The following is a 27888-nucleotide window of genomic DNA, read 5'->3' as shown; positions in this document are numbered from 1 at the left end:
TATAATCAAAAAATAATTTGTGAACACTGTTCAAACAAAAAAGGATACAGCTTATTTGTAAAAATATTCTCATTTAGTGCGCATCATTAGTTGGGATAAATTACATCACTCAATCAGTCGTGTGGCTGACACACAGATGGCGCTGCCATTGTCACATCCATATGACGATCAGTTAGAGGAAAGTGACATCAATTTAAGTTAAGCTACTTTTATTATTTTCAAAACAATTATGTGTTAAATTTAATATTGCTTCTTGATAAAAAAATACTGTACAAGCTCAGCGATGGCTTCAAAAGTGTTACTTTGGACTCCAGTTGTTATTGGTTTGCTGTATTTAAACGTATTTGTATAGAAACCTACGATGGTGAAGGTTCTGGTCGTCCAATTGAGGTGGTTACTCCAGAAAACATCAAAAAAGTCCAAAAATTGCTTAAATCTAATCGTAAATTGATATTGCTGATGCTGTAAAGATATTAGAAGACAGCGGGTTTACAATTATGCACGAATATTTGACCATGAGAAATCTTTTTCAAAGTTTACTCAATCACGATCAAAAACGTGTTTATGATTTAGAGCAGTGTTTGCCATGTTGGGATGCGCATGGAATATTGTACCTCGATTATCTCCAAAAGGGAGACACAATCAATACTGCTGGAGTTGCTGAATCGTTTGAATGCAAAAATCAATGAAAAACGGCCTCATATGTCGAAGAAAAAACCACTGTTTTACCAAGACAAAGCATTCACAAGTCGATGACAACGATGGTTAAATTGAACGAATTACATTTCGAATTGCTACCTCATCCAGATCTTGTCCCTAGTGACTACTGGCTATTCGCTGATCTCAAAAAAATGCTCGCTGGTGAGAAATTCAGCACAAATGAAGAAGCAATTGCTGAAACTGAACCCTATTTTAAGGCATAAGACAAATCCGTCTAAAAGCAAAAAAATGTGTTTTTCTTAGTTAGTCACACGTCTTATTGTGTGATGTGTTTGGATGCGAACTTACCGTTATTTTACCGAAAAAATTCCTTATTATTGTATTAATAGTAACGAACATAGTGCCTAGTATATTACTAGAAAACGAGAAATAAAATGGCCTTTTCACTAAATGCGCTTATTAAATTAGAGCGTCCTCATATTTTCCTTAACCAAAACTCTGAATTACATCAGAATTGACACCCGCAGACTTACGTTAAATTACTGGCCGCTGGTTTATCGACGCACTTGGGCCGATTGACAGTTATTCGATGGTATTTGCAGTTGGACTATAAGGACCTCAAGCTTTTGATGAACAACGATAGCGGAGATAGGCGAAGAGAACCGAAAAAGAAGCAGAAAAACTCCTAGTGGTCGCTAAACAGTGTGAAAGACAGATGGAAAGTGCGCTTTGATAAAATCCATGAAAAGTCTGATTAGCATTTATATTATTAGTTTCTAGCTAGTAGTTTTGTAAATTGATAGAATGTGTAAAATATCTATTATACAAATGATGCAGGGGTTTCGAATTCAATTGAATTAGATATCGATTAGATTAAAATTCATTTCATATTTGTTATAAATTAATATAATTCATACATTATTGACACACCTCTAGAACTACTGATCAAATAAACAAAAAATCAAAATATGAAACACTAAAATCACTTTTTCATTACATTAAAATACTTTACAATTACTCCTATCTATGAATAATTTTTAATATGTAGTAGTTTACTATTCATATTTGCATAGTTCTTTATACAGTGTGTCTATATACAGAATAGAAGTCAGTTGTTGATGATATCTATAGAAACAAACATATGTGGATTGAGAAATGAAATTGGATTGCAACTTCAAAGTTTATTACCCCTTTATATAATCTATTTCTCACAACTACACCTTTCAGTTATAGGATTTTATTAAAATCCAGAATCTGTACAAGCTTTCAAAAATTTAATATTTGCTCCTCCAGGATCTTTGTCTGGCTTATAAAGACAAGCCCAGGGCCGGATTAAGATTTATAAGGCCCGGGGCTAAAATAATGACGGGGCCCCCTTAAGGAATTCGAAAACCCGGAAAAATTCACAAAATAATATCAATACGTTAGATTTGTGGTATCAACACATCAAAAAATACAGAATTATTTCCAAATGATGGGGCCCTCTTGGACCTGGGGCCCGGGGCTATAGCCGCCCCCCCAAGCCCGTAGCTTAATCCGGCCCTGGACAAGCCAATTTGTGATTAGACATTTGCAGTTTCTTCCTTTTTGACACGGAAACTACACTCGTCAATTTCTGCAAGAACTAATCTCCGCAGATGCTACCTGAAGCAGTAGTACCGTGTGAGAAGGTGTATCAAGGTTTTATTGATATTCAAATACCTACTTTTTGGATCCAGTTTCAAATTCTTCTACGGTTAGATTAAAAATTATTTTTCCTCTTTTCTTCGGCGTTTTCAAGCTAGCTCTGAGTCGATAGCATAATAGCTCAGTACTTTTGACTGACCATCATAATTGATTGATATCATATTTATTTCTAAATATCTTTAGTGAGATGCTTGATAAATAACCTAGCAATGATGAATCTTTAGTAGCAATCTCAAATACTGTAGCACAATTCCTTGTGGTGATTTGTAAACCCCCTGTGTGATAAGTTTATACTATTTATTTTGGAAATTCATGTGAAGGATTCCTTTTCCTATTCCTCGTTTTACACTGATCATCTTGGTAAATTGGTTTTTATTGATAAATATATTGGACTTATTGTTCTAGAATCAGGTATTAAAATTGGGACGTTCCATACATAAAACTCACTTTGTATAATTAATTTCATGGGCCTAAGTTAGTGAATATCCACTTGTCTTGTAACTTGTATTCTAACTTACAATTAGACTATCTATCTACTAGATGTATTATACTTCTCTACATGCTATTATGAGCTATTAAAGACGCCAATGTTGACAAAAATGTCAATCGACTCACGTTTTACAAAGGGCAAATTATTATTTTTTGACATAAATCCCAAGAGATCAATCATTAGTCCCTTGGAGCTCTATTAAAAAAGGGGAATATTGAAAATGAAAAATGCGTACTACAGTCACAATATTGGCTTTTTCAAAAAAATCGGTGGGCTTTTGGTTCACTGAAATCTCTACTTTCTCATGGTGTAAAAAATATAAATTACTGCTTCTAAATGTTCTTGATTTTAGGTTCCTTCTGTTTTAAAATTAGTTTTTTTAATAGTTTTTGAAAGACAGATGAAATTTCACGTTTCGAATTTTGTTTAAGTGTTTATCAAAATATTCTTATTTTATTTTGAATTTCGTTGTTTAGATGATTGGTGTTGCATTCAATATTACATAAGATATTTGTCACAGGTAATTCTTTGTTACTAGAAATATTTTGCGCAAAATTGGGACCTAAAGATAAAAATTCTTTCACTTCATCTGGTATGACAGTATCAGTTGAATTTTGATTTTATTTCATTTGTATTTTTAGCAATAGGTTGTTTTAATATTAGGTTATCAATTTCCTTAATATTTTTCTTTTTCCATTTATTAAAAAGTGATTCAGTTCTTTCTCGATATTTTTCTTCAAATTTCAGTAAAATTTTAACAGGAATTACCTCAATTATTTTAATTGTCATGTTTTTTAAGTCATTTTCTAATTTTCGTATTAGATAGTTGTATGATTTGGAAAATAAACTTAGATAAAACGTGGTTTTTATATTCATGCTGCAGGCGACTATTTGTAAATTTTATATGGTATAATTTTAAATTTAGAAATGTAAGTATTGACTTATCTTTTTTGCATCTGAGTAGAAAAATTCTTCGGTTTTTCTGTTTTGCAATTTTGTGGAGGATATTTTCGTAATTTTTCATATTCTGTTTGGCTTCAGTTCCATATGTAAGTTCAATGTTATGATTGGTAGGCGTTATTTCATCAAAATATTTTGATAAAGACTTCAAAAAATGTCGAACCGTCAAATTTCATCTTTTATTCAAAAATTATTAAAAAAACTAATTTTAAAACAGAAGAGACCTGAAATTAAGATATTAAAGAATTATAAATTACTAAAATGAGTTTTCTCAAAAAATGTGATTCTCGAAACTGAACATTTTTTTCAATCGTATCTAAAATTTTTATCTATTTATTGAAATTTTACACTTTTACACTATCAATGGAAAAACTCAAAATTTCATGTTATATTCATAAAAATAAGTAATTACAGTGTAAAATTTTAATAAATAGCTAGAAATTCTATATAATGATTTGAAAAAATTTCTCTGATTCGAATTTTTCTCATTTCTCTTTGGATATTCTGAAAAAAATTACAATGTATATTTTTTACACCACCATAAATTAGAGATCTCTACGAACAAAAAGCCCAAAAAATTTGTTTAAAAAGCTGATACGAGAGAATGTTCATTTGAAAATAAAAATAAAGTAAAAATGAGTATTTTGAAAGAAAAAACAGTGTTAGGAAGCCAAAGGTAAGTTTTCTTCAGTGAATATCGTATAAAATTTTTTCAAATGATTAAAATAAGTTATTAGAAAATTTCAGATAAATATTGAGGGTGTGTAAAAAAACTTTGAATACGTTGTAGAGTATGTTATTACTTACATTTTTGTAACTTTTTTTCATAGTTTTACCTCATATCAAGTTAAATCGTTTTTTACCCTTAAAAATTCATCCCCTTCCACTTCCACTTCCATACATCATTTATTTTTCATTTTCGCCAATAGATTTCATTCTAATACTATTTTCTTGTTCGTTTCAAAAATTATCAACCCTGGTCTAATTCGTATAGATATAAGGGTATATGGAAAAATATGCTTAGATATAGGAATTCAAATATATTTGATTAGTGTGTCGTTGAATTTATACATTTTTTATTAATTAATTAAAACTATGGAATTGTGATATATAATGTCATTTTCTAATTTTTAGATAGTTATACGATACTGTGAAATATTTTATCTAATTTCCTTTTCAAAACCGTTTTAGGAGTCTTTTTTACCAATTAAAACTGTTATTGTATTCGTAATCCAAAATTTGCACTTATTTTTGATGGCACAATTGTTTAATCAATGTTTTTATATTATTATATATGAATTAAAATAGCTTTACATTCTGTCGCATTTTGAATGTCATCATGTAGCTTATCCTTGTAGATAAATAATATGTTGCATTCAATATTTTTCCTAAAGTAATTCTCTCCACTCAGCTCTCTAAATTTGTTATATTGTAAATCAAATGTTTCCTAAAGTTAACTGAAAGAAGTTAATAGTTTTGTGATGCTAAATTTGTAGGTGTTTTTCTTTTGTTTCCATTTTTTTAATACTTTCCTCTCTACATGAACTGGATAAACTATTATCAAAACATAATTTTTATTGTTAACACGTTAACTGCCGTATGTATCAAAACATGTTGCGTACAGTACCTCACCCGCGTATGTAAACATTAAATCGTTTAAAAACGGCAGTCAACGTGTTAATTATTCCTTGAGTATTTTATATTGAATTGGATAAGATTTTATGAAATAGTTGAAAAATACATATATGGAGAGAACTTTCGTTCTATTTAAATTTATTGTCTATTTGTAAGTTGATGTGTATTAAGCTTATTTATATTTTTAATAAAAAATCAAACGCTACCAGTTATCTATTAATAAGTACAATATTTTACATTTTATCGATGTTTTATATGAATAAAATACGTGAATATTGATATTCATTTATTTGTCCTTTATATTTTTCCACTTCCTCGTATTTCCATTTCATTATATACGAGATATAACCACAAAGTAAATTCCATTTGGTTATACACAAAAAATATGTGCAGATACTGAAAAAATATTATTGTATAAAAATCTACAGCTTTTGAACTAATTTTCTACATAGTTTCCGAAAATTTTTAGGAGATCGTCATAGCGTGACACAAGTTTTTAAATGACTTTCAAAGATGGCCTGTGTTTTCAACCATGTGGTTATATGTTCTTTCAACTCGTCGTTCGCGTTGAAGAACTGACCACCAAGGAAATATTTAATGTGTAAGAAGAGATGTAAGTCGCTATGAGCGAGTTCCAGACTATAGGAAGGATGATAAAAGCCTGTAGGAGTTTTTTGTCAAGTTCGTTGTGTAAAATCGGGTATTATCGTGGAAAAACAACAACACCTTTTGACAGTAATCCTCGGTGTTTTTGAATTGCTCGCTGCAATTTCTTAATGGTTTCTTCTTATTTTGACTTGAATCAATCAGCAAAATGTCTTTTCTGTTCCAGAAAGCGGAGCACATGAGTTCTGGAGGTGCCGTGATTTTCTAAGGGTTAACATCGTTGATGACGAAGCGTACCTCCATTTCATTTATTGCCGTTTAGTTTCTGGGGTGTAAGATAATCAAGTTTTATCCCCTGTGACTATTCGAGAAAGAAAATCATCACAGTCTCTATTATCGCGGGAAAAAAACTGGAACGCACTGTCCATCCGTTGTTTTTTGTATTTTTAAGCAAGAATTTTGGTTATTTACGTGAGAAAAGTTTTCGAAATTCCAGATTTCAATATGAATTTCATGAATTACTGATCGTCAGTTTTGCGGAAATTCGAAAGCAGCAATTTAAAATGGCGTTTGAGTTACATTGTGAATATACCTCGTACATACATTGCGGCAAAAAGTGATTACATCAAAGCTAAATATGAAAAAAGAAAAAATTAAGAGGATAATTAGTTTTTTCTACTTATCCATGTTATTTCATCATAGAGAAATCTATACAAACAAGGCAATATATTTGTGTACATTCCACTAAGCACTCACGTCAATAACGTTCACGACCACGATTTTTCCCTTTCCACTTATGACTTACGTTTTGAGCGTTGATCTAAATATTAACGAAAGGCAAAACAAAAAATATAAAGCGAAAGCTTTAAATTATGGTGTCATGGGTAATGTTCTCGCCGTGACCTCAACGATGGTAGTCACTATGTGGAACGCCCAAAAGAGAATTTTAAGCGTTGTTAACGCTTAGTAGAACGCACTAATACACCACAGAATTCAATAAGCGTGGTTGTGACATTTGAGGTTTGACATAATTGACAATGACAATCAAAAATGTCGAGTAAAATTTGTTGATCTACAGTTTTAGTCATAATTAGATTTATTCTTATTATTTAAGTATTAATTTTTTTTACAAAATAGGTCAAATAAAGATGAGTAATCACCACAATGGTGCTAGAACTGGAGAAACCGAACAAATGGCACAATCTCAATGTCTGAAAGTATTTATTCAAAGAGATTATAGTGAAGGAACTCTTGTAAAATTTCAAAATAGATTTCCTCAAGAACTGGAAGGAAGAGTAAGTTATTTTTTATTTATTCCAGTATATTACTATCTATTATTGTACCCATTCTACCAACTAAGGAGAGTTTAATTTGCATCAATTTAAAAAAATATGTTTGAATTTGATTAGTATAGAATGAACCACTCCTACCTTATATTATTAAATACCATACTAAGCTTGATTAGGTACTTAAATAATTTATGACTTATAAAATTTATTGCAGCATTTTGTTTTACTATTTGTTCTGTGTGATTATTATTGTTAAACTTCATATTTCTGTCTTAAATTTCAAAATTAATATTGATGAGGTTATATGTATTCATTTAGGATCACATTTTAAAGTAGATCACTAACACTTAATTGGTACGCCACGAAAGAGCCAAAAAGGGACTTGACATCATCATTTTCTATTTATCCAAACTTAAAGGTGTACATGTACATTCTTTATCAAAATATTGAAGAAATAAGGGTCTCTATTCATCTCTTAATTTTCCTTAGAGTACCTTCCTTTTTATACAGTTTAGGGAAAATGTATACTAAGCAATATTTTTTTGTGCATAACAGTAATTGTCAGGAATTTTAAGTATTGCCATACCTGAAAATAAAGACTATTATGAAAATAATTTTGAAATAGATATAATGGGATGTTGAAAACTGTAATATATAATTTTGTCAACACTTTGACTGCCAAAGTAATTTTCACAATTTTATTTAATCGCATTAAATCATTAAAAATACTAATTTAAATACAAATTTACTACTGAAAGTATACAAAATGTAGGCTTTTAAAAAAAGTTTTATTTCTTAGGTCTGTATTTGAAAAAAATTCTCGGTGGGATAAAATATAAGATATTTCGTAGTTAGCATGTAAAAAACTAATGTTCTACTTAAATAAATTGAGGTGATAACTTTTTTTAATATTCAATGTAAATTAATCTGTTAATTACTTTGGATTTTCACATGATACTAGTATATTGTTGATAATGAAATAGTCGACTTAACTAATTTTTATCTTTGTGATGTGTATATACAAGGAAATATATATTATATTCTTTGTGCTGTAGTTGTATTTACTATATCCTTATTTTCAAATATATTCTTAATTTCATAGTTCATAAGTCCTTTATACTTATTATATACTGGTCTCTTTTTTTGTGTTATTTTTGTTGCTTATCATTGTTCCTAAATACTTGAAGGTGTTGACTACTTGAAGATGAGGTCGTTTATCTTTACTGTTTCTTGTTTGTGAACTTTCCTCTTTCTTTCAATTTTCGTATGATTCGTCTTTTTCTGATTTGTTTCCAACCCTCTTTTTCCTGCCTCTCTTACAATTTTTTTCTAAAATGCAGGAAAAAGATAATTTGTTTAATATTCTTTTTTGTTAATAAATGTTTTTTTCTAGCTGGAGAGGCAAGCATTTGAGACCACAGTAAACAGACTGAATGCTTTTTTTGCTGAAGCTGAAAAGGCTACTTGCTCTACATATTGTGAAGGATGTCTAGCATGTTTAACTGCATATTTAATATATATTTGTAAAGAAACACATTATGAAAAGGTAATTTATCTTGTGTTGCAACTGTTTTACAATGTCTTACTCATTTTTTCTCTTTTTTGTCCATTGCAGCATTTTCCGCTAGTATCAATTACTTGTGGTGTGAAGTAATTTAACCCTATCCGATGCCTAATCAAGATTTTTCTTTTAATAATGATTTTATTTATTTTTTAGTGTTTGAAGAAGGTATCTAAATATATAGCTGAACAAAATGAAAGAGTATATGAACCTAGAGGACTTAAATTGACTGATCCAAGCTTAAGAGGATTAAGAGTACTTGAAATCAGCTGTCTAGATCGTCCGCCTAATGCATGACTCACGTTATCCCACTCCACGCAGGAGTTTTTCATGTGAAACTTGAAATATTCCAAAACAATTTTTGGTATACATTATTATCATTGGTAGTAGCAAAAAATATTCTGCCAAAGTGGTGTAAGACTGGTAAATGCCAAACAGGCTAACTTTTTTATATTTATACAATTTTTGTCAAAATTTTGTTTTGGGAGGTGTTGGAAGAAACATTTTCTATTGTTCTGCACCATTTTAATTGTTATTGATGTAGGAATTTAAAATATGTTTAAGAAACTGTTGAGCTCTTGAAAATTTCAATTCGCATTCATCATATCTTTTTTTTGTGTTGAAATTTGAAAATATTTGTCTAAATATGTATTAATCTCACCAGTTTCTTCTCTAGTTTTTTTTTATAAGCGAGTTTTCATTGTTGTGAAAATCTCATTTTAATTTTTTCAATATGACTTTTAGATTTTAACCTTAGGACTTTATAACATTTGGTATATATGTCACTAAGCATAAATAAAAGTATTCCAAAATTATGAAATTTTTACAAAACTTATTAGACAAAAATAATCAGGTTTACTTAATCCTAGCAGTAATGTATATCGGGATGAATAGATCCTGGTAGTACTCAATAGCAAACAAAAATATAATTATCAAAGGCTTATAATATTTTATTCAAATCTAAATTATTAATATGGAGTAGAACACTCGATATAAAGTGATACTAGGGTCATTGTAAAATCCGTTACAAAAAATCATGATAATAAATCTAGATTTTTTGAAAAAATTAATTATGTTTAACCCTATAGTGTGCATTTTTGCAAATCTGATACACCATTCTATTATATAACCTAATTTGAGTCTGACCCATATAAACTCGTTAAAACGATTCGAGTTCATAAAAAAATGCATGCATTTCAATGACAATTTTGATCAAAATAATACAGAACTAGATCACCTACATAAATTATGCCCTGTCATTGACCAACTGATTAAAAAATTTCAAAGCATTACATTAGAAGAAAACTTTCAATGGATGAACATGATTATATGAAACAATATATGCCTGCTAAAATGGGGCTACAAACTTTTTATTTTATGTGGAGCTAGTAGATATTCATATAACTTTGAAATTTATACTGGTACACAAAATGACAAAAATCATCGCCGTTTAGAAGAACCTGATCTAGGTGCAAGTGCCAACGTGGTCGTTAAGTTAACCAAAATTGTCCCACAAGCATAGAACTTTATTCATATTTTTATTTATTATATTTATATTTTTATTTATTATATTTATAATCTAATTTCACAACTACTACACGTCTCTGCCTTTACTACACTATCTCGCTAGGTAGTATTAGACTTAATTGTATTCCAAACTGCAAAAAACATAGACCGTGGGATATCTGTTGAATATGTTTGTGATCTTGAAGGTATGGAAATATTATCCGTTTCCTGGAAAGATAATAAAAGTGTTTGTTTGCTATCAACTTATTCTGGAGAGTTACCAAAAGGAAAAATTGATCGATATGACAGAAAAGCAAAGTTTGGTCTCAGTGTAGTTCAAGACTATAACCTCCATATGGGGTGCGTCGTTACAAAATCAAAATAAAATCTAAAAAGTGGTATATGAGGTGTTCTACCATCTTGACATGGCAGCTGTAAATTCTTGGTTGCTTCACTGAAGATTCCTTGCACGAAAGTATATGAAACTTACAGATTTTAGGTCTGAGATTGCATATTATTTGTATAATGTCACTTTTAACCATATAGTGAAAAGGGGTAGGCCATCGGATCTTGAAAAAGAAATACAGTAAAAAAATAAAAGGTTAACAATAATATCCCACGTTGCTCCAAAAGATGTAAGGCTGGATGGCAAATCACATTGGCCATTGTACAGAAACGGAAGGCAGAGATTCGAGTTTCTCAAATGTACTTTTTTTACTTATATACAATGTTCCAAATGCAGATCTCATTTTTGTCTCAATAAAAAGAATAATTGCTTCCAGTAGTTCCACGATACTGAGTATGTGTCATATCTGGTACAATTTATTTTTTTTTAAATACACTTTTTTTATAAGTCTATAATTTTTTTACTCTTTTTGGTAGTTAAATCGCCCGCCAAAGCACCAGAAAATATATTTTTCAGTTCACTAGAAAAAATAGCGCACTATAGGGTTAATATAAACGTAAAGGTATTCATGTTATGTGGATAACAAAGAATGCAATGTTGCGTTTGGCTGCGATTTTTATTTTCAGATTTTTAGAGGATTTACTAGATCTGGGGACAAAAAAATAACAACTTTGATATCATAATATATTTGCTAGTAGTTAAACAACAAAGATATTTCATTTTTCTTTTTAATCTATATTAAATAAGTCTTTGTTCTCATATTTCACATGCAAAATCACAGTATTGTTTATTGTTACTTTGTATGTTTTATGAAATAATTTTTCACCTCAAATTATTTGAGTTGAATGAAATTATAATAATATAACTAAGTTGTTGTTCTTAAATAAAAGTAGTATATAAATGACATAAAATAAATGATTAAGTACTAGCTTTTTTCAAAAAATTTGACTATACTCTCAAAATTGAGAACATAAAAGTAACAAAACTTGTAGGAACAGTAACGTAGTTATATTTATATAATTAATTTATAAACTTTAATAATAAAACTTTCTTTTTTTATAATAATTAGACTTCAAAACTTGAAAAAAACAGGCACGCTTTAACTGAGATCAAAAAAATTAGCTTTTATTTTATTTTTCAAATATTTCTAAAGGAATAGGGAAATGGTAATATACCCTTTTACCCTTAATTACTTTTTTAAGTTCGAAAACAATTCTTAGTAAGCTTTCGTATTGTTCATAAGATACATTGTTTTTGACCAATTTAAATGTTTTTCCGGTATCATGAATAGACTTCAAGAAAACTATTTTCACTTCTCCCTATTCCTCTACTTTACTTTTTCAAAGTAAATATATCCGTTTCTCAAACTGTAAATTTTTACTGGAACCTAGACCCCTTCTTTGATTTTACTTGGATGAATATTTTCCCTTTCAGGGATACTTGGTTTTGTGAACTACCAAAATGATGTGCTTGTATCTCTTCCTGCAGCTTACAATTGTAATTCTCTATATTTCTATACGTTGTTGAAATATCCACAAAAAAGTACGTATCTTCTCCAAACGAGGTCTGAACCGTTACTAAATTCAAGCAAACACCTGTTAGAAGCCCGACCGGCGCGATTCCAGGTGATATATCTGAGCGGCGGCGTTGTCGAATATTTTACAAAATACAAAGTTTTGTCTCAAGTGACTCGACCTGATGGTAAATACGGGTATTATCTCTTTACTATATAATTTATTTTTTGAAATTAGCTTGGTAGATATATATCCCCTAAAAATTGAAAGGGCTGAACTTCTAGTAAAGGAATATTTGTACATTATATATAGTATTCAGCCTATCAATAAAGGATCCTTCATTAAACTGTAGGTCCCTTCTATCTGTAATAGTAGTTCGGTCAATTTAGACATTCAAAGTTACATAAATTCCCACCAAGCTAGAAATTAGTAAAATTGTTCAAAATATAATTAAAAATGAAATTTGAAAGTTCTCGTGTATGAATAAAAATTTATTCAAGCTCACAGTAAAAAAAAATGAGTTTTTAACAAAACGTTAAGTTTTATCATAAAAATACCTTAGGCAAAAATTGTAGATCATAAAATTATCTAGAAAAAACGTATTGATACTTTTTTTCTGTGAGTCACCGTTTCTGAGATATAAAGATTCACGAAGTTGTATAAATTATAATCGTCATAATATGCATGAGTACGCTACGTATATACATCTCTAGAGTTGTAATATATGTTGAAATATTTTTCTATAGATCATTGTAACTTATACTTAAAATATAAAATATAGTCTAAGCTCTCCCCTCTCCCCTCTCTTTAAGTCATTCTATCAGATCAGTGAAATATATACTTTTTAGCATGTGATTTAACTCACCCTACCTTAATATAACGCGCTCAAGAATTTCTGTCGATCAATCTTCGTCAACTAATCTGATTTTTGACACACCTGTGTTCGGAAAAATCCGCGAATGGGTGCGAAGAACATTCCAATACTCCCTGTCATTGCGACAGTTCCTCATCCTAATTCGCGTTACAGTTTCGCGCGTTAAGTCTTTCCGCTCCCCTGAGTTTTCTGGGAAGTCTTATCTTTTTATTAAGAGTTAGCCTGTTAGCTATATACTTTTGTCTTCTTGGTCTGGACGTCTTAATGTGTGTGTATTTTCGCTGCCTTGAGTAAACCTTTTCAAACCTTCGGCAAGAAAAGATCTAATCCAAGTGATCCTTCTTTACAGTTGTCCCCGATGTATAACTCAGGACCTGCGTATTAAAAGCGCAGTTACTATGTCAGGAAGTGTCCTTTTATGGAGCCTGATTTATTTATGGCCTTATATATAGGTCTCATATTTAAATCGGTTTTTTTAACGGGCGTAATTCCAAGAAAGTAATCTTTCGGAAAACTAAAAAAAATTTGTTTAACCCTGCTGTTTTTCGTGTTTTTTCCGCAAATTTCTCTTGCACTCGCCCTTTTTATGATTGTATTTGCTTTCAGAAATGTAGAAGGGTAAGTTAGGCATAAAAATAAACATAGACATTTTTTTGCGTAAAAAAGTATCAATTAGTATAGTCATACCTACATAATAAAAAAAAATTATTCTCTAATCAGTTACCTACATTTTCCCAATATCACAAAGTACTAATTCTCTTATAACAAACCGCAGTATAAAAGTTAGTTGGTACATATATGTCATGTAATTATGGAAAATAATACAAACATACAATTATCTTAGTGTAAAACATTATCAATAAGTAGTCATACCTAAATAAGAAAAGTTTATTTTCTAACCAGCTACCTACATATTCTACAAATCAATTTTCTCACAGTAGTAAAAGAATATACCCTAGACTATATACAAAATTGAGGAATCTAAAAGCAATGTTTCTTCACTAATGCAGGCATCATAGTAGTCAATTCGCTGGGTATATTGGGAATTAGTAACTTCTCTTTTTGAGAAAGTCATAGGCCAGAGACAATGCTATGCTTTTCAAAAAATCAAATCTTAATATATTATGTGTATCCCATACCGTCAAGGTTATAGAAAAAGGAAACTCACCACTATACGAAGCGTATCCCTCTATCGCTGGTGTGGCCAACACGCTTGCCGGGAGGTGACGGAAAATGTCAGGGTACCCCAAAACCCAAATCCGCCCACAGCGATAATGGCGGCAAAAAATGGAACCTATAACGGTATGAAATACTGGTGTGTGCACAGCAGGGTTATATCAAAATATTTTAAAAAAAACGTCAAAATGTAAACAAATTCAATTTACAACAGGACTCAAAATTTTACACTTTTATCTTTATCCATAATTTAGTTATATGGCTCTACTAATCTGAAAGAACATTTTATCCTTATCTTTATTTTTTCCTTTTGTTTCTTGTACTATACACGATTTTGGACTTACCCCTTCAAAAAAACCCTTTTGGACTTGCGCTCTATTAAAATAAACCAAAAAATTAAAATGTTTAACCCATTTCCACTCGTGATAAAATCGCCATTTTAACAAAAATTGATGTATTCTGATGTTTAGACTACAAAACCCGAAAATCGAAAAAAATGGATTCACGCTCGTTTAAAAAAACCGATTCATTTGCTGCAGGTACTTAATCGGTAATCCCCGATTATGCAAACAATCGCATGTAGTTCTGCACGCTAACACAGGTCCCTGTGAATGGGTGCTAAATGTGGCTATTGTCACACAGATGTCGTCAGTGATATAAAATTCAAAACGAGTATAATGCGTTAAGCAAAAAAAAATTTATCTCACACAGACTTAACCAGATAAATTTCGATATAATATGTTAGTTGGATTGTATATTTCTCTGATCCCAAGAACCTAAAGCTTGTCATTGCTGGATTCGAAAAAAACAACTGACGCGTTGAAATATCAAAGGGATCAATTGCCAAAAAATGGAAATAAAAATTATTGACGAAAAACGTTTATTCGTATTTTTACATAAACGAACATAAATAATTTTAACTTATGCAAATCCGCTACAAAAGTTTCGAAGCTCAGGGTGAATGGAAAAACTTCGAATTATCGAGGATTTCGATATAGCCCGATCACTCATTACAGTTTTCTTCTGCAAGAATTTCCGCAAGATCTAATAGCACATCGAGCATCACGAAGTGTGGGTTCTGAATCCGGTTCCTCGTCCTAGCTGTCCACATTGTCCTCGCTGTCATCTTCTGCGTCTGTGGAAACGGATAGGATGATGTCTGCATCGTTTAACTCTCCGCTAGATCATCGTCAAAACTTCAAAATTCCTTGAAAGTGAGCTTTTTGTAATTTCGCTCCATCGTGCAGGAGTTTCATCTACATTAAGTGGTGCATCCACAGCAATACCATCCTCTTCAACTGTTCCTTCACGATCTTGATATTTCCGTTTTAACCCGCATTTCTTGGAACCATTCTCAATGGTTTTTTCTGTCACATTTGTCCACGGCTACGAAGCCATCTACATGACATCAAGCAAGTTAATTTTTGTGGGATTTTTCTCGTCGATGTCAAGGAGAAACTGGCGCACCACTTCTTTCCTGTAAAGGAAAGTTTTTTATTATACCTTGATCAAGAAGCTGTAGTTTGGATGTGGTGTTAGGAGGTAGGAACTCAATTTTTATGTTTTTGAGTTTGGGAAGATCTTCATGTGCTGTACAATTGTCTATAAACATGATAATTTTTTTTCTTCGCATCTCCTTGTCTAGGTCCGTTAACCATTTGCCAAAAATGTCGGATTTCATCCAAGATCTTTGGTTTGATGTGTAGTCCATTGGCAGGCTTTCAACCCCTTTGAATTGAAACATCGAGGATTTTTTGCTTTTCCAATCATCAATGGCCTAAGTTTCACAGTGCTGGTTTGGTTTGCTGCAAGAAGTACTACTTGCTATTTTTTCCACCATGACACAAGTCCCCTTGGAATGATAAGGTTTTGTCCGGTAAGCACTGATGATAAAGTCCAGCTTCGTCAGCGTTAAATATATCTTTAGGATTATACCCCTTGGTTAAAAAAAAGTTTTTCACTCCACTGTATACACACATTATCGTCTACACTTGCACTTTCCCCGGTAATTTTTTTGAAAACAATTTGATTCCTTTTTTTAAGTTCTGAAGCCAGCCATTACTAGCAAGGAAATTTATTTTACCGAATTCTGTTGCTTTTTCCTGTAAGGTTGGACCACTTATCGATAAGCTTTTGTCGCGACACTGTTTCAACCACTTCACAACACGCTCGGGCTCTTTAATCCTCTTTCATGACAAGCAAGCTTGATTTTCGTACTTCTCCCTATTTTCCAGAATTGTAGATAGGGTGTTCGCGGGTATTCCAAACCGTTTCGCTTTTTTCAACCCCGGCATTTACGGTTTCAACGACTTTCAGTTTTTCTTCATAGGAAAGGGTTTTACGCTTTGCCATGTTTTGACACAAGACGAAATCTATTGCACAACTGTTAACAGAAACTGAAACAAATATGAGTGGGGTAGTTACAGGCTTACTTGAGAAAAAAGGCCGTTCTGAGAAAGACAATGCTTCTCAGAACGCTCTGGTCATGTTAAACGCTTCATATTTTTTGGATTTGGCTTCGATATGTAGAGGAGAGGTGTAAGCTAAGGAATCTTGGAAAATTCGAACGAAAATGAAATGAGAAAGTGGTCTTATGCTACATTAAGCAGATTTTGATAAAAAGCTTGGTGTTCCTCTTTTTCTAAATAAGGTATCATTGATACTGAATACACTGTTTTACATTACCACTACACCAACAGTCACAATTACACGCCAACGGTTCCAAAAATTCCAACTTAATTAAGGTATTGATAATAAATGTTTTTCTTTATTATCTGATACTGTATTGTCATTTTGAAGTTTAGATAAATCAAATGAATAAAATCAGTAGGCTGTTTGCCTTGTTTGAAAATCACAGTCTGTGTTCACAAAGCTAGTTCACTATAAGTTTGTTTGGTAAAAAGGACACAAGGTCCTTTTATTTATTTATATGAGATGGACAACCTTACCGATGTTTATGTTTTTCATTTAATCAAAGAATCTGTTATACATTTCATGTACCTCAAACCTACCTATGTGGGCACTAGACATTATAACGTCGTTGAGGTCATCAGGTACCATTACTTTGACTTTCCTTTTGCGTTTTTCTATTAAAGCAAAGTCGCGGTCACATTGCAGAAAACTATTACCACTAACTAAAAACTGGTGATCTATTGTTTCAAATAGTCCACAGCTTACTAGGAAAAAGTAGACAAAAACCATCATACAGTTGTTGTTCTGAGCAGCACAGTTGTCACTCCAAATTATTAAATGTTGCCCATATTTAACACCCTTAATAAACGGTAAATCCCTCATGTCAAAGGCACATACAAGATTTTGTAGTATCAGCAAAATTTACGCAGAAGTTGAAACATGATAACTGACTTAAATGTCAGAGTGTGTTAGTGTAGGGACAAATGAAACTTGCTCCATGGAACTAGTACTAGTCGTACTGTCAGGTTCTTGAGACTATAAAATGTTTGCTTTCATAGCAGAAGTAGAGGGGTCAATTTTTCCGTGGTACAGCTCCTGCTGTTGTTTGGCTAAATCACTACCTTCATTTTTAGCCTGAATTTCACACTATAATCTGTCACTAGTTTTGCACGTGGCGGCTTAAATGAAAGATTTGGAAAATATTTTAAAAACATGCGAGGGTAAAACCGTTAAGTTACAAAACTTTCTGGGTACCGATCTTTAAATACTTTAAATGTAAACGAAAACTATTTAAATCCGAACTTAGAAATTCTCTAGCAGATGTGGCCAGAGAATAGTGAGACTCATCGCGCGGAATAGAATTTACATGTTGCCTTATAAGTAAAATATCATTATCAGTGAACTTACTACCACAAGTACGAGGTCTCTTGTCGACGACAAACATTGTTTCACTTTTTATTAATAATGATAAAAAATCTTTTCCTTGAAAGTCCAAAAATGTTCTTAGAAATTTCCACAAGATTTCCAGTACCATTGGAGGAACAGTATAATGCATTGTAGCCTGTCTATAACTGTCACAAGCATTGTATGTCACATATCTATTCCTTTTCAATGGTCCCACTTGGATAAGTCCCATCAAAAAGTTTCCTTGTGTACTGTGCGGCGTCGATCGAGTGAATAGCTTAAATCTTCGTGTGACCTACAACAGTTACAAATTTTGGTTCATCATGTTAATTAAGATAATACCTCACCTTTATACTTGGTTGAGGTTTTGCTGGAATTTTCTTATTTTTGCGGGTCTGATATGCTTTTCCAGACACCTTTAGCTTTCTTTAAGCCTCCATACCTTTTTTTGTCGTCCATTTTTCATATTATTTTTACTAACGTAATAAAATAATAGTAACAACACAGCCAATGTATTTGATAAATTTGCTTGTTTGGCATACATCTAGTCACGTCGTGGCACCCAAATACCGACATGGTACTTGCATATATGTAATACTCCTATATTGCCATTATTCTCTATAAGTGCTGAGGACGACGATGAAGTGAGACAGAGCGGGTGACTTTTGGTCGTTCTGCGCTCGCGCGACTCATTGGCGTAGTCACAAATAGATATGTTACTTGCCCGAGAAATGTTGATGCCATTAGTGGGAAAAGGTAATGTTTGTCGAGAGGCGTTTTAAACGCACATTCAAGATACCTAAACAAATGCGTACATTTATTATTCACATGTATTGAATGCGAACGAATAGAAAATTAAATGCAGATAATAAATGATCAAGTATAGAAAATAAATTTGTAAGCAGATGCCGAATAAATAAATGTATAAAGAGAACAAATCAAGATCGGGGGAGATGGAACCAATATACTCACCCTTATCCTAGAGCACGTTACCATTTGAGATATCCACTGGATTATTATTTAATGCAAGTTTTGTAATATTTAAGATGTAGTTTAGTTATTAGTCATCTGGCGCTTTGCATATATGCTGTAGGTGTGGAAGGAAATTTTGCAATGATTTGGGATAATAAATATGTATAACAAACTGATAATAATTATAACTCATCGTTGACGTAAATTAGGATCCTTCGGAAAATTACAGGAATAAAAAATAATTAAACTACAATATATCAACACATAATGCTCATTTATATAATTTTCAGAATGTACTTACCTATACAACGAAAGTTATCACTTTTCGTGGCTTTACGGTTACATAAATAACAAATATAACCCATTTTTTATTAATTTTGACGTCGAAAACACTTTTTAGATTTCCAAAACATGATCACTCATAACCTCACAGCACCTTTCAGTAGAACAATCAATGGCGTCGTAAAGGAATGACGTGTTTCAATATATTCCTATACATCTGTTGTGTACTCCTGCTTTTATTCGCGCTTGCGCACTGCATGCAAAAGTGACTAGCCATGAGCGCTGGCAATATAGGAGTTATGGAGGGTAGAGGTAAGGGGTACCATCTCATATGGGAGCAGTGTTGCCACAATTTAAAAGCTGAATGTAAAAATTGAACTAGAAAATGTACTAGATTGTACCAACTTCAAACAAATTTAATAAAATTATAGAAATATGTATAAATTTTTTTTTTCCAAAAATGTTATAGACTGTGTCAATTATTATTTTAAGGATGAAATATTTATATAAAGTTTACCGATAAAATTAGCAATGCAGTACAAAAATCTCTCGATCTAAATATAAATCAACTTGGCTCTGTTTTCTAATTATTGTTACAATCTAGTACAATTTCTAGTTTATTTTATTAAACGAAAATATAAAATAACTTTTATATTTGCGAACGCAGGGAAAATGTATTAAAAAAAAGGAAAAATGTACTAGCGTATAAAATACACTAAAATGTACTAAAATTGTACGATTGTACTAGCTCTGGCAACACTGTATGGGAGCTTAACTTAAAAACTGTCCGCTTGTAGACGGTAAATTATAATTCAAAATTTGACCAGAATGGCGCTCCTGTCGGACGAGATATCATATGATCGTTTAGTTCAGTCTTCTGTCCGTCTTATTTTAATATGCAGTGTTAAAAAATTTTAAATGACTAGAGTCATCGCTTTATTTAAAATTTATACTCATGGGATAGTAGCGCCTCCCTAACGTAAAGAATTTGATGGACACTTTCTGTAGCACAGAGATGGTTCTCCTCACCTCTACCCTCCATAATAGGAGTATTACATATATGTGTACGCGCCATCTGGCAATGAAAAGTAAAAGTACAAAATACACCGTTGGTAGATCGCTCCTTTCTTAAGTCGTGCCTGATGACTTTTAGCTACTTTCTATGATTACAACTGAAAATTATCAAACTTGGCCCTTGACTCCTTTGATATTTGAATGCTTCAATTAACTTTATTGAATTATCAATTAGTGGAGTATAATTGGATATTTTTAATTTTTAAATTGCATTTATTTTATATGTGTTCGTCGAAAAATTGTAAATTTTAAGTTTTATTCTAAGGTAGTGAAGGTAAATATGGCCCAGCGAGTAATATGGCCCAAAATCGCTAGCACAAAAAGTAAAGTATTTATTCGCAGTTTGACATCAGTAGGAAACTGCGTATATGCCCCTCCACACACCATTGTATCGGTAACCTTTAGACGCCTCGTGTTTGCGTGTTGTAATTAGTTGGGTTATATCTGCCGCGCTAAGCGCATGCTGGTATAACTTTTTCGCTAATTTCTTAAGCACATTTTTCTGTAAGAATCAATGTGAACGCCATACCCAATTAACAGAGGTAAGTGTACATAGTGAAGTAGCTACACACAGAATATTTATCAAGTGATGAAACTATAAGTGTTGTTTTTACCCATTATGTTGTCTGGATGTACTTTCGTTAATATGGCCCGACGATGTGATGGGTTATAAAGCCAGCGGAATGTATTACCTTAAAACTGTTTTCTATTTCTTTTGTTTGATTTAGATTTGAGATGGGGAAGATTTGCAAAAACCTGTGCAAGCATTGGTCTCAAGACCAACTTGAACAAGCAGTAGCAGCTATCAGAAGCGGAGAATATCAAAGAAATGTATGTTCTAGATTCGAGGTACCAAGGCGCACGTTGCGGCAATGTTTAGTTCAAGGTTTGTCAGAAAAGAAACTGGATCGTCCAACCATATTAAATCAGGAACAGGAGAGAATTTTTGTGCAACGAATTGAGTGATACTCTCAAATTGGATTGCCTCTCACTCCCAAACTTGTGCGACATCAAATGTTTCGATATTGTGATATCAACCACATTCCCAATAACTTTAATAAAGAAAAACAGCTTGCTGGAAAAGACTGGCTTGTTTTGTTTTTAAAAAGAAATGGCGATTTGTCCATTCGCAAAGCACAGCCTATGAAATCTGCCCGTGCTCAGAAACTTAACAAGGCAGTTGTGAGCGACTACTTCACCAAGATAACTGAACTTATGACAACATTGAATATTAAGGATAAACCCCAAAATATATACAACATGGACGAGAAAGGCTACCGCCTCACCATACACCATCAACAATGCTTTCTGTCCGAGAGAGGAGTACGGCGGGTTCTTATGGATGGCACCTAAAGGCTCTATGACGACACAACTCTTCAATGACTTTCTAAGACATTTTGCTCAGTATAAATCGAACAGGTATACACTGCTTGTATTTGATGGAACTACAAGCCATTTAGATTTTACCAGCAGAGTCTCTTGGTATCACTTTATTCTGTTTGCCTTCAAATACAACGCACGAGCTCCAGCCATTGGATAAGGCTGTATTTCGCTCTTTTGAAGCAAACTGAGATCAGGAACTTTTGAGATACTGGGATACCTTCCCACAAAGAAGCCTGAACAACAGTAAGTTCATCATAATATTTTCCCGTGTTCGGCACAAGTGTATGACGCCGGAAAATATTGTGAGCGGATTTAGAGCTACAGGATTGTTCCCTTCTTTAGTAACACAAAGACCCTTGCCCCATGAAATAAATGAGAGTTTTCCGAGTTCAGACGATGACAATGTCCCACTGGCGACTTTAATTAGAAGAAGCACACCATTTCCTCAACAATCTTCTCCAACTAAGACAATGAAGGAAATAATGTTGGAGAGACTAGAGTTAGACGGGGACATGGCCAAGCAGCTAGGGAATATCCAACTTCGAAACTTTCAGTTCCTTCAACTTCCAAACAACGAAGTTCTATCCCACAGTCTACGTATAATGAAGCTAGACAGGAGTCATGTTTATGTGCAGCTTCTGAAACAGAAGACCAACTTGATATGCGAATATGTTCAAAATGTTTTACTTGGTATCACGAGGAGTGCGTTGGTCTTCAGCCTAACGACGATGAAGAGTTCCAATGCTGTTGAATGTTTCCTTTTTATATTTTACTTTTTTATGAATTAGAATTAGTTTAATATTTTGTAAACTCATCTTAAATAAATTAAAACGACATCAATATTCTTTAAGTTTGAAGATTTTTACTGTGGGCCATATATTCGGACCAGATGTATAATATGGCCCAAGTGTAATACAATAAAGTATATATATATATATATATATATATATATATGTATATATATATATATATATATATATATATATATATATATATATATATATATATATATATAGATTATCTATTGATAAAAATTGTCCGACCAAGCACCATAGTTTTAATAAAAATATATTAAGGTGGGCCATATTTGCCTCCACTACCTTATTTTTCTTGTGTTGTCAAATTTTTTAAGCATATTTGAAATTGTTTATAATATTTTAGTTAATATATGTGCTAGTTAGTAATGTTTTTTTTTAATAATCAGACGAGGGTCTATTCCCAAATTCCGTCCTTACCGCCTATCATTATCCTTCGACAATAATGCATCTGCTTTATTTGTGATCCAAATCATCCACCCGTAGTTGAAAGCTTTGCCCAAACTAATCGTCGATTTTGATTTTATAAGCAAAGGACATTGGTAAAGTGATTTATCCACTGATACCAAACAAATTTTGAAGTTATGGTTGAGGAGATTCAAAATTTTTTTACATAATTAAAAATCTTGAAAGTTTTTGATCATAATATACAGTATTTTCTGATACTGGAGTCCTCACTCTTACTACTTTTTTACTGATTATTTTTAGTCAGGATATATTACCTCATCTAAACCTTATTTTGACCATAGTGATCTAAGTATAAATTGTTTCCCTTGCATTACTCCCTATTTTACTGAGTTTGAAGTTTCAACTAGCCTAAAAAAATTAAAACCAATTGAAACTCTTCTCTACCACGTGAAACTATCCGTATGTAATGAACAGCATGGTTTTTATCCTGGTAGATCACGAGTTTAATGTGCTTAACGCACACTTGAATAGCGGTGGTCAGGTTGATGTCAACTATACAGATTTTTCCAAAGCTTTTGATAGTTTGGATCATACCTCTCGGATAAAAAACACATAGAAATGAACGCATCTTCTGGAGTGCCCCAAGGCTCAGTACTTGGGCCACTGACATTTGTAATGTTTATAAATTACATTGTCTCATGATTAAATTCTAATGTTTTGGTTGTTGGAATGGGCTCTTTTTATGGTTATTTCGCTAGACAATAGTTAGCTGCTATATACCGAAAGGTAGGAGGAATTTTGTCAACGAGACCTGACAATCGAATAGGACTGAATGAATAATAAATTTTCACTTCATGCTTCGCTTTCCAAGTCTACTGTACACAAATATGGATTCACAGATATTGAACACCCACCATATAGCCTTGATCTAACCCTTTCCCACTATTCTTTGGTCGCAAAGCTGAAGGTCAACTTAAATTCAACAACGACGATGAAAGTAAACAGACGATGTACGAACATTTTAACTCTGCATCATATTTTCAAGACTTTCTGAAAAGTGTATGGAAATTATAGAAGAATATAACGAAAATAATATTTTTTTATTTATGACCTTACTTTGTATATTATAGTGTATTTTTTTGAATCAGAAAGTAATAAAATGAGGAAGCACTTGTAATTTTTATAGGTCAAAACCCTTTTTCTATTGTTCTGTACAACTTATGGTTATAAAAGACTAATATAAGTCCGAAAACTTGTTTTAGCTCAGGTACGTTTATGAAAGTATTGGGAAATATTTAGATTATATTAAGTTTTTGGATTAGTAAATAAAAATAGACTATAAGCTAAGAACTTTTGGACGCACTACGTACGTAAGTGATTATATTTGAATATATATGTAACTTGTATAGACATATTCTCTGGGGTAGTACATAATAATTAAAACATTTCCAAAATAATAGTAGTACAGGGTGTCTCATAACGACCCAACTACTTTAGTTGAAAAAAAAATACATTATACTTATTTTTATATGTATGTATTGGTGTTAATTAAAGAATAAGAAACAAAAATTTAATTTTTAAACACGACATCACTTAAATATCGAACATCACACTCCTCAAACCGTTTGCGTACATTTTCAAAAACTTTTTGAGGAAGTGGTCGAGAAATACTCTTGATCTTTTCTTCAATATTGTTCCTAAAATCTGTCAAATTTCGTAGATTATTCTCGTAGACCACGCTCTTGAGATAACCGCGCCAGAAAAAATCATGTGGGGTCAACTCATGGCTCCGAGATGGCCATTCAATATCACCTCTTCGTGAAATCACCTTTTCTAGGAACAACTCGTGGAATGCAGTTAAAATGTTGTTAGTGGTGTGTGATGTGACCCATCCTATTGGAATCATATTAATCGGTTATAATGCTCACCTTGTTGCAGTTGAGGCCCGAAAAAATTGCGTATAATGTCGACATAGCGTGCAGAAGTTACAGTCACTGTATGTTCTCTCTTATCTTGATAAAAGTAGGGCCCAATAATGCGACTTTTGGACTATGCAACAGGCGTTTATGTAAGGACTGTGGATTATTTTCACCCCAAAAACGACAATTTTGGCGATTTACGACCCATCCATATGAAAATGTGCCTCATCGCTGAAGAACATTGCTCTCTAACAGAAGAACTTGCACAATCTGAATTTTATAGGTCATTAGGTGTGAATCAGATTGCCTTATGCTGTGAATTGTCGCTCTTGATAACCCCAGTTGAAACTCACGCTTTCTGACGCTGAGGCTGTCGGCTTACTGACTAAGCTACTGACAGAATGTTTCCAGGCGTTCTTGATGTCCTCGGACGGCCGTGATGAGTCTTGCCGATAGTGTTTCCAGTGGTATTGAATATCCAAGTTAAAATTGTTGCATGCTTGGAGCTTCCGCAATGTTGGGATACAACCATCGAACTCGAATAAGTGATCGATTGTTCTCGAAATACGCGCGCACGCAAAACCAGCGTGGCTCTCCCGTGTACGTCATGAGAGCAACTAAAAATTAGGGAAGGGCATAAAATATCGATATATTAAACTATCGATATTTTTTCGAAAAATAATCGATAAATATCATATTTTTTCAAGATCTTCATAATATTTTATACTAATGTTGTATTCCACTTACTATCGTAATATTTTACCCGTTTTAAGTATAAATTGATAAATTAATTAAATATACAATTAAGTCTACATTTAAGGGTAGACTAGATCGCGCGAGCTTTACTATAAGTGCCTTAGGATTCCCTGTTTAGCTCATTGTTTCAACCTTATTGTTGATGGGGTACTAAAGAAATCACGTTAAAAGTATTGTTACATTTTTAAACAATCTGTGAATGCTTCAGACCAATTACGAGCGGAGCAACAAGCATCATGCAAAAAATAAGGTAAAGTTTTGACATTAACTCAAGCAGTTAGCACCAGGTGGAGCTCGTGCTTAGATATACTTGAACGGTTTGTTAAATTGTAGCTAAAATTTTAGTCACTAAAAGCCAAACTAACAAGAATACGCCTGATATGGTGGCAAAGTTTTATTAAAAAGTAACGAGCTAGTAAACGACCTCCGCGCAGCCCCTCCACCGCGCCTTGTTTGCTTCCCACGCACTCTTGAAATATTTGAGACACCCTATATATTGTAAATGTGATAAATAAGCAATTATATTTTGTTGTCGCAAATGATATAATGGAAGAGTTACAGCTGCCAAATACCACCATCCTCACCAAGATTGTAGTTAAGTAATCATCTGACTAAAGTGACTTGTAGGTCTCCTGAAACTTAAAAATATGTAGTGTCATCCTCGTATATATAAATATGAAGTCAATATAGGAGATTCGGACTCATAAATTGATAGACAAACTGTATAATTTCGACTATTATTATATTCTTCTTTGTAATACTAATACTTTCTAAAATAACTGCTTGAACTGATCGATAATTTCATCGCGACATATTGTTATATTATTTCTAGTTCTTGACGATGTAACCTCAATTGATCGTAATCTATCTAAACAGTTCAATTGTTGATATTCATTTTGTTTCGCCGCTCCGCACGCTCGATTGCAACATTCCAACAATTTACCTTCTCAAACAATGCATTTGAAATATAAAAAAATCAGCATAAATCCTGTATTATTTCTCCTTATTGTTTATTGTTAAGTATAGATTTCCGAAATAGATGATCATTAATCACAGCATCTCTTATTATGAATGCAGTGGCGTTACGCTAACGGTCGATACATACAAAAGGGGTTTGATTAATACGAAATTTTTATGTAGGGGACAACCGGTAATTTAGATTTCGAGTTATTGTTATTGTTTGTATGTTTTTGTGTACACGAACCCATTTTACGGTGGAAATTTTGAGGTTAGGAAATGATTTGGAATCAATATGTAGAGAATTTTGTACTGTACATGTTCGAATTCCTCTTAGTTTTCGAGTTATTCGCGTTACAAAAATTTTTTGAGTTTGAAGTCCCAAAATTTAGAAAATCCGTACCCGTAATTTTTTCAAGAGCTGCTAGACTTATTCAGTATCCAAAAAATAGTGTTGATATGTTTTTCTGGAGCTGGTGGGAGTAAAATTTTAATCGGTTCCAGAGTATTATCTATCAATTTCCAATCCCAGTCTTCTGGATTCAGTTGATTGCCTAGCCCTGTTTTAACTTGATAGTAAATTCGATACAGGTATTGAATAACGGATGCCGATGTTGAAAATCTAATAGCTATACTTATTTCGCGTATTTTTTACAAAAGTTAAATATCGATATTTATCAAAGCAAGTAATTTTTTTGGAGCTCCAAAAATCGTAAGAAGAAAGCGAACTCCTTCTGTAAATACTTTAGGTATAAGAGACTCAAATAGATATTTATACTTGTGCCTGACTATTTTCGAGAAAAATTCAAAAAAACTCAAATTTTGACCTTTGGGCCCTTACAACTTTTTTGGATGAAAATGGATCGATGAAGATTTTGAAAACTTCATTTGTGATGGTAAACCCCAGCTCTCCACCAATATTTGGCGTTCCGGGAATTTTTGTTATTTGACCACTATTTTAATGTATAAATTGACCGTACTAATATTCCAATATATAGTGTGGTGATGCGTCACGTCGCCGGGATCTGTACCACTACGACAACAATCAGGTTTTCCCTCCGCCAATAGGGTAAGTCCGGGAGAGTTGGCTCCGATTTTTTTAAAATGAGATAAAATCAAAATCAAAACGAATATTTAAACGCA

General features: G+C 32.5%; 2 protein-coding genes across 8 annotated transcripts in view; both read left to right on the top strand.

Annotated features, from left to right (window-relative positions):
* Nucleotides 1–5710, top strand: part of LOC130446506 (multiple C2 and transmembrane domain-containing protein) — a 98824-nt gene extending 93114 nt beyond the window's left edge. For 6 of the 7 annotated variants that reach the window (XM_056782809.1, XM_056782808.1, XM_056782806.1 and 3 more), the window contains one exon: nt 1188–5710. In XM_056782809.1, the coding sequence (XP_056638787.1) occupies nt 1188–1349 (162 nt within the window). In that variant the 3' untranslated portion in view covers nt 1350–5710. Of the gene's footprint in view, nt 1–1172 lie in introns of all 7 variants that reach the window. The other variant, XM_056782810.1, reaches the window with a different exon arrangement.
* Nucleotides 5711–7054: 1344 nt separating this feature from the next.
* LOC130446738 (golgin subfamily A member 7) lies at nt 7055–14098 on the top strand. The gene is made up of 3 exons (XM_056783146.1): nt 7055–7332; nt 8720–8872; nt 9044–14098. The coding sequence occupies exons 1-3, from the start codon at nt 7186–7188 to the stop codon at nt 9182–9184; spliced, it is 441 nt and encodes a 146-aa protein (XP_056639124.1). The 5' UTR covers nt 7055–7185; the 3' UTR covers nt 9185–14098.
* The last annotated feature ends 13790 nt before the right edge of the window (nt 14099–27888 follow it).

Source organism: Diorhabda sublineata, chromosome 7, assembly GCF_026230105.1.
Source record: "Diorhabda sublineata isolate icDioSubl1.1 chromosome 7, icDioSubl1.1, whole genome shotgun sequence".
In the NCBI taxonomy this organism is placed as follows: Eukaryota; Metazoa; Arthropoda; class Insecta; order Coleoptera; family Chrysomelidae; genus Diorhabda; species Diorhabda sublineata.
The sequence above is the reverse complement of the archived record's forward strand: the minus strand, read 5'-3'. Positions and strand labels throughout refer to the sequence as shown.

What these genes read in the sequence shown, in the direction of transcription:
- LOC130446738 (XM_056783146.1), top strand. Translation starts at nt 7,186, where the DNA reads ATGAGTAATCACCACAATGGTGCTAGAACTGGAGAAACCGAACAAATG. An exon ending in CTCAAGAACTGGAAGGAAGA is followed by an intron (nt 7,333 to 8,719) that starts GTAAGTTATTTT and finishes GTTTTTTTCTAG; the next exon opens with CTGGAGAGGCAAGCATTTGA. An exon ending in AAGAAACACATTATGAAAAG is followed by an intron (nt 8,873 to 9,043) that starts GTAATTTATCTT and finishes TTTATTTTTTAG; the next exon opens with TGTTTGAAGAAGGTATCTAA.